The following is a 7778-nucleotide window of genomic DNA, read 5'->3' as shown; positions in this document are numbered from 1 at the left end:
ACAGACAAAAAGAGAGAAGGAAAAGAAAACGTGAAAATAAAATCAGGCCGGCTAGCATATGTTTTGGGGTAAAAATAAATAAATTCTGTTTTAGGCATCCTTTTTGCAGTTGCGAGCTTGACTACCACATCACATCATCCGGTTTGAGCTTCATTATACTCCAGAAATTTTACTCACTTGATTTAGTATCTGGGTTTAAATTATATTGTCTCTTACTAGTCGATTGCCCGCCTAGTTACGAGTTTGAGCAATTATTCAGATTGCATTACTTTTTGCTACATTGTGCCGTTGATACTGTGAGTTGTTGTAATTGTAACCAAGCTCCACTTTTCATATTGTATCTTGTTTGGTCACTTGGTAAGTGCTATATCTAATTTTTTATAACTTTTGACAGCACAGAAGGCTGACAACAACTGCAACACGGTAAAAACGGGCAAGAGCTTGGTACTTATTACAGAGTTGTGAGAATTTTCCCCACCACCTCCTAGTAGTACTGTAGAAACATTGCAATTGAGGTTTTGCTATGTTTGGTACTCATCATGACAGATTCTAGAGTGACCAATATTTAGGCTATGTCTGTTGTGGGAGATGACTTGCCATACATTGATACATGTCATTCTTTCCCACCACAGAAGGTATGGCGGCCGCCACAAGATGTACTTCAAGGTAAAAACACACATATGATCATGTTACCTCTTTGCCAAACTTCATACAGGAGTATACCATGTATGTTACAAGACAAATTCAGATTTTTCCCCCTAGTATTTTGTTTCTGGATTTACTTTTCACAAGTGTAAATCTGCATATGTAGACCAGGCTAACCAAGAGAACATGTGTTATTGAACAAAGGAAGTGAATACACTCAGGGGTGTAACGATACATGAATACATACATGATACAAACATTTGTTGCAGAATGACAACATTTTATTGAATGAAAGCAATGATAGCATACTTAGTTAGATCTTCACTGTATCGATAACCATTTTCCCTTCAGTAAAAGCGTTGTAACTTCTGGCAAAGTAGTCCTTAACCTTCACTTTTGAGTACAACGCCGGCCTCTTCTCATTGACCAACTGAGCCGATGGCTCGATTTCTCTCTCAGGATCAACATAGTAGTCTAGTGCCACCGATAGCCTCTCTTTCTTTGTGTTTGTCACGACCTTGTGCATAGGGCTCTTAAAGATCCCATTGCTCATTATCTGCGTCACAAAAGATTGACCCTTCATCAGTCCAAGAGGTTATACATTTTGGGGAAAACTCACAATGTTGAACATTTGAAGTTTCGAGATTCCGTCCATATAACTTTTTCACCAAACAATACTTTTTCCGAATATAGATTTATTTTGCAAGCGTACCTCAGTTTGATCTCCTATAATCATGAGTAGCGTGTGAGGTACGATCGGTACATCCCACCAGACCCCATCTTTGAGAACTTGTAGGCCACCCACTCTGTCATCGACCATAAGGACTGTAACAACAGTTGCATCGGAGTGGGGCTTGAGGCCAAACACGAGCTCTGGCCTCGGGCACACCGGGTAGTAGCTGCATCTCACGTCAGTGAGAGGCTTCTCCCCAAAGTGTTCCCCAAAGTAATCATCATCGTCAAGTTCCAGCAGCTTCGCCATTGCCCTGAGCACATCGTCCTTCACTTCCCCGCATTTCTTCGTATACTCGTGCAGAGCATTCCTGCAACAAAATGTATGTTCTCAATTTCTCATGATGACATGATCAGTCAACGAATCCTCCCTCGAGCCATGAAATTTGTGAGGTCGGCCACCTAAAGGTTTCGGGATGTGCTGGCCAGAGGGCGATGCTCCGCTCATCCTCTGGCTCCACATTGAGGTAGAGGCGGTCAGTCCAGTCACGGATTTGGTCCGGCGAGCTCACCCAGTCGTTTCCATACCCCTCGAACTGGAACCGCTCGCCGCCGTTCAGGTTGGCGTATCTCTGCTTCTCTTCGAGCGGCTGCCGGAAAAACTCCCTTGACGCGGCCATCATGTTGTCCATTACCGCGTCTATACCGTGGCTACTGACCTGCAAGAAGATACGACATGGATATGCATGCTTGGTGTTGCTTCAAAGTAGTACTGGTGGAGTTGTTACTTACCATAAAGAGGCCAAATGACTTGATGGCTGACCGCAGCTTGGCCGCCTCGTCGGAGGTGCCGTCGCCGTGCTTCGAAAGGCAGACGAGGTCGATGACAGGGACTGGTGCTACGACCACCGCCGCGAGCTGTTGCTCCTCGTGCGCGCGCGCGATGTACTGAGCTGGCACGTCGGGCGTGCCGAGGGCGCCAGCAAGCTCCTGCACCGGCATCTGAAATGTCCCTTTGCTTCCCATAGTTGCAGTGTTGCACAGAAGAATCTGAAATGTCCGATTCAGCACAAAATAGGTCCCCTCCCTCTTTCAGTACAAATGCTCATACGACACGGGACATGTAGGAAAAGCTCGAAGATCATGCACGAGATGAACTGGGAGACAGTATTACCTTCAAACAATTGGAGAGAGATCAGAGACGGATCTTGGAACTTGGAAGAATACCTCCGGCGGTTCGGCCACAAGTAGCTTGTTGCTCTACAACTATGTAACGCAGCTAAAGTGTGAATTACCAGAGCAAAGAACATGCATGGTTTATATAGACTATTGGAGTGACAATTAGCACATGTTAAAGCATCTACAGCCGGACTTCTCGAACACTCCATATAAGTCCGATTGCTTGGTAAGTGACCGGTCACAAAATCTCGACCCAACTGCACCCCTCATACAAGCCCTATATGTCTGGGCTGACCAGCACCCCTCATATCTAGTCCATATCTAAGGCGGATATGGAGAGGTAGGACGTGCCCAGGTGCGTCTTCGGATCCAGCTCATACTAGCCCACCACAACCCCACGTATATTCATCTCTATCCGTATCCCGGACGAAACCCTAGCCACTCCACTCTACTACACCCCCAAGCTTCGTTCCGACAATCTCTGGCCTTCTCCGGCATAACAGACAATGGATACAACTCCAAGATCTCCTGATCCATTGATTGTGACCTCACCCCATGCAGGGACGAGGAGGAGATGACCATCCACATGGCTTTCTATCAGTCCCGGGAGGAGTCCGCCCTATCGCGGTCAGACTCCATCCAGCAGGAATCCATTGCCTCCACGAAAATGGCGCTTGGATCCACTAGGGTTGGTGGCTCCAGGCGCGTGCCCGCGGCCTCCCCAAAGGTGGTTACCACCGCCTGGAACCGCAACCCCTTCGGTGGCATTGTCCCCACGGCGGCGGGCTCCTAGTCGAAGGTAAACGACCACTACTGCAGGATGCTGCTAACGCGACACTACGATCAGAGACCCTTCGATGAAACTGTGTGCGATGCAACAATCGCAAACGGTGATGTAAAAGAACCGTTAAAAAGGTGCAAAACGTTTGCGATCGCAGAGTCATCAAACACGTTTCCGATTTTAGTTGCCTGTGCGATGCAGGGCATACGGTTCAGTTCAATGAACTATTTGCGATGAGGCAGAACAAAAGAAACGGGCTGCCTGATGAAGGCGTGTGCGATATATAGCATACGGTTCGGATGAACTGTTTGTGATTAGGCAACACAAAAGAAACGGTCTGGCAGATCAAGGTGTGTGTGATTGAGGGCATAAACTTCAGAAGGATTAACTATTTGCGATTAGGCAACAGAACAAAAACGGGTCAGCCAGATCAAAGTGTGTGTGATTGACGGCATACATTTCACATGGATGAACTGTTTGCGATTAGTCACAATAAATTGAAACAGTTAGATAGATCAACGTGTGTGCGCTAGACGGACACACACATTCTAATTAAAAGAACCGTGCGTGATGATAATAACGAGCGCGCATGGTTGTTGGAACAAGACGTGTGCTGACATTGCCTATTGCGGTGCACCCTATGGTGCAAATGTCACGTACGCGGCCGAGAAGGCGTACATGCCCATGTTACGCCTTCCGGAAATAGTGCCGCACTTTTAACCGTCAGTAAATTTTGAGCATGCCTCCAGTCACATTCCAAATTACAAACCTGTTCACACCGATCAAAACCTAAACAGTTTCCCACTTAAGAGGGTATTACTACTCGGTTATAGATACTACTACTCCAAGATGACTGCACATTCCTCCTCAACTCCTCATCCACAAAAACAAAGTCATTCATCATCGTTCCCTTTGTGTCTGCCATGGCCAGTGGGTTGAGAGATTGTCACCCGGGAGATGCGAGCATGGAAGCGGAAGCATGAGAGATGTCCTGCCTCGCCGCGAACGCAGCTGACATGTCCCACCGTGCAGCCTTAGCAGCACAGAGGTCCCGCCACGCCGTTGAAGTAACACGCAGGTCCCGCCGCGTCGTCGATGCGGCAGACTGGTCCGGCCGCGCTGCGGAAGCAGAAGAGATGTCCCGCCGCGCCGCGAATGCAGCAGAGATGTCCTTCCGCGCTGCAGCAGCCTGGGAAAATGTCTCGCGGGCAGGCGAGGACTCTTACAGGCGCATGCATGCGATCGTCCATAGGAAGATGGATCAGATCTCCGGCTGGGCGAGGTTGCAGGACGACATGAAAGCCTCTTTTGCCAGCTTCATCCGGCAACTAAATGAGAGCAATGCGAAGCTCCGGGCCGAGCGCAACCTGCTGAGAGCGAAGATCGTCGGAAGTGTGGAGCAGCAGGAGGAGACCACTGCCTTGTTGAAGAGGACCGGTGTCATCGTCGAGAAACTTATGGACGAGAATGCCATGCTGCGCATCAAGCGCAGAAAGCTGGTGGAGGAATCCGTGGATGCTCTCAAGCAGCATATTGAGGACAAGAAAGAGTCATCGCCGCTCATCGCGGAGCCTAGTTCCCATGGCCTGCAACAACATAGAGATCCGCGAGCCAGATCGTTGTCTTCCTTCTTCTTTTGCCCTTGTATATTTCGGGCGTTGCTGCATTTGGCTTTTTTAATTTTGTTCCTAAATATGTAAGACAATTATTATCCACTATCATCGTCCTTATATTCATCATGCTTGCTATAAGTCGCAGTTGATGTTATATAGATCCGCCAGATCTTACATCAAGATCCATGCAATACTTTCTTTTCAGATTTTCATTTTTCTCTTTTAAATCTCATTCTAGTGAGACATATAGCCACGCCATAGAACAGGGGCTCGGGCGCCATTATTGGAGACGTTGGGAGGGAGGTGCGCGGCGGGTAGCGGTCAAAGGCTCTCCTCACAATGAGCACGCGCAGAGGTTTGATCGCACGCTTCCCATACTCAAATAGCTACCTCGCACGGCACCTCCTAGCCAATAAAAAAAGGGACGCGTGGCGGCACGTAATTGGTAAGTAGAACGCCCACGGTTTCAATAATACTTGTGTTTCCGATTTGTAACGTGACAACACTTGTTCCAAAATGGCTTTGTTGATTGTTAATGTGTGCGTCTTCGCAAATCGGACAGAAAATTTACCGCAACGTGTTGGTGCCTTGTCATGACACCATGCCAAGTTTCATGATTTTCAGGCGTGTTTTCGATTTACAGGAATAAATAAACCAAGTTTCTCAATCTTTCCGGCCGAGCCACGACGCCCAGATATTTGAATTTCATTCTCATTTCTTGCATGAGACCTATAAATTCACCCAAGGACACACATGTGAGTTTTTAACCAACTTTAGTGCACTGGAGCATGTGCTTGTAGTTGAAATTTCAATTATGCACATTAAATGCGCAGAAACTCAATTAATGTATAAAAAAGGCCAAACGAACCTGGAATAATTCTAAAATTTAGCACGATACTTCTATTTTGTCTAATCTACCTGTGTAAAAAAATTAAGGTGGGAGAAGGAAGTGTACATATCTCGTTTCGCACACGGAGGTGACATGTTTCCTCTCGGAACCACGGGCCTTCTTGAGAAAAGCTCCGGTTTGCAAGAAGATTACTCTAAAGCTTGTCTCAATTCCGCCAAAAAATTTACCGCAGCATGTTGGTGCCATGTCATGACACCATGCCAAGTTTCATGATTTTCAAGCGTGTTTTGGATTTACAGGAATTAAAAAAAACCAAGTTTCCCAATCTTTCTGGTCGTGCCACGACGCCCAGATGTTTGAATTTCATTCTCATTTCTTGCATGGGACCTAGAAATTCACCCAAAGACACACATGTGATCTTTCAACTAACTTTGGTGCACTGGAGCGTGTGCTTGTATTTCAAATTTGAATTATGCACATTAAATACGCATAAACTCAATTAATGTATAAAAAAGCCCAAATGAACCTGGAATAATTCCAAAATTTAGCATGATACTTCTATTTGGTCTAATCTGCATGTGTAAAAAATTAAGGCGGGAGAAGGTAGTGTATGTATGTCGTTTCGTACACGGAAGTGACATGTTCCCTCTCGGAACCATGAGCCTTCTTGAGGGAAGCTCCGGTTTGCAAGAAGCTTACACCAAAGCTTGTCCCAATTTGGCCAAAAAATTTACCGCAACATGTTGGTGCCATGTCATGACACCATGCCAAGTTTCATGATTCTCAGGCGTGTTTTCGATTCACAGGAATAAAAAAACTAAGTTTCTCAATCTTTCTGGCCGAGCCACGATGCGCAAATGTTTGAATTTCATTCCCATTTCTTCCATGGGACCTATAAATTCGCCCAATGACACACATGTGATTTTTTGACCAACTTTGGTGCAGGAGCATGTGCTTGTATTTCAAATTTGAATTATGCACATTAAATGCGCAGAAACTCAGTTAATCTATAAAAAAGGCCAAACGAACCCAGAATAATTCCAAAATTTAGCACGATACTTCTATTTGGTCTAATCTGGATGTGCAAAAAAATTAAGGCGGGAGAAGGCAGTGTATGTATCTCGTTTCGCACACGGAGGTGACACGTTCCCTCTCGGAACCAGGAGCCTTCTTGAGGGAAGCTCCGGTTTGCAAGAAGCTTACACCAAAGCTTGTCCCACTACTAGAAATACCACTACTAATGGCGCACCTAATACGGCCATTAATGGCGCATCACTGGTGCGCCACTGATAGCACGCCATTAGTAATTTTTACTAATGGCGCACGAGCTGGTGCGCCATTAGTATCTGGTATACTAATGGCGCACCACCTGGTGCGCCACTAGTATATGCGAGGGTGCGCCATTAGTATGCCTCCCAGTTGGCATGTACACCCAGGTGCTTTGGCATACTAATGGCGCACCACCTCTGGATGCGCCATTAGTAACCGCAGCATACTAATGGCGCACTGCACGGTGATGCGCCATTAGTATGCACTGTCATACTAATGGCGCACTGTCGTGTGATGCGCCATTAGTATGAATATTAGGTTTTTTTTATTTTTTTATTTTCTGTTTTTTGCACAGGTTACAAAATGTATAATTTGACAAAATATAGACAGCACACATCAACAATAGATTCATCAAATACAATAGAAGATTAGTCTTTGAATACAATTCATCATATTAGTCTCCGAATACAATTCATCATATTAGTCTCCGAATTAAAAAGACCGAACAAAGATAGAACATTATATTACAAGTCTCGAGACCGCGAGTAGCGAGTTTGTCTTCGCATTACAAGTCGATATCGATCATCTAAACCACCATCACATAGAAGAGAGCTGCGGTCATCACGATGAGCATCATCACGATGAAACTCGTCTTCATCCGGTTCCTCCAACGCTCCCTCCCCTCTCCCGCTAGATAGCGGGCGTATCTAGATTCGGCCTCGGCCCTAGTGGTGTACCCTTTGTAACTGTTACTGCTGAATTGGTGAAC

At 46.1% G+C, this 7778-nt stretch overlaps 1 protein-coding gene across 1 annotated transcript; it reads right to left on the bottom strand.

Annotated features, from left to right (window-relative positions):
* Positions 1 to 763: 763 nt before the first annotated feature.
* Positions 764 to 2634, bottom strand: LOC123167166 (flavonol synthase/flavanone 3-hydroxylase-like). Its single transcript, XM_044585032.1, has 5 exons — positions 2492 to 2634; positions 2110 to 2367; positions 1780 to 2036; positions 1358 to 1688; positions 764 to 1201 (listed from the first exon to the last, which is right to left on the bottom strand). The coding sequence occupies exons 2-5, from the start codon at positions 2341 to 2343 to the stop codon at positions 959 to 961; spliced, it is 1065 nt and encodes a 354-aa protein (XP_044440967.1). The 5' UTR covers positions 2344 to 2367; positions 2492 to 2634; the 3' UTR covers positions 764 to 958.
* Between the last annotated feature and the right edge of the window lie 5144 nt (positions 2635 to 7778).

The sequence above is a fragment of the Triticum aestivum genome, chromosome 1A, assembly GCF_018294505.1.
Source record: "Triticum aestivum cultivar Chinese Spring chromosome 1A, IWGSC CS RefSeq v2.1, whole genome shotgun sequence".
NCBI classification, from domain to species: Eukaryota; Viridiplantae; Streptophyta; class Magnoliopsida; order Poales; family Poaceae; genus Triticum; species Triticum aestivum.
This window is presented reverse-complemented; position numbering and strand designations above follow the sequence as displayed.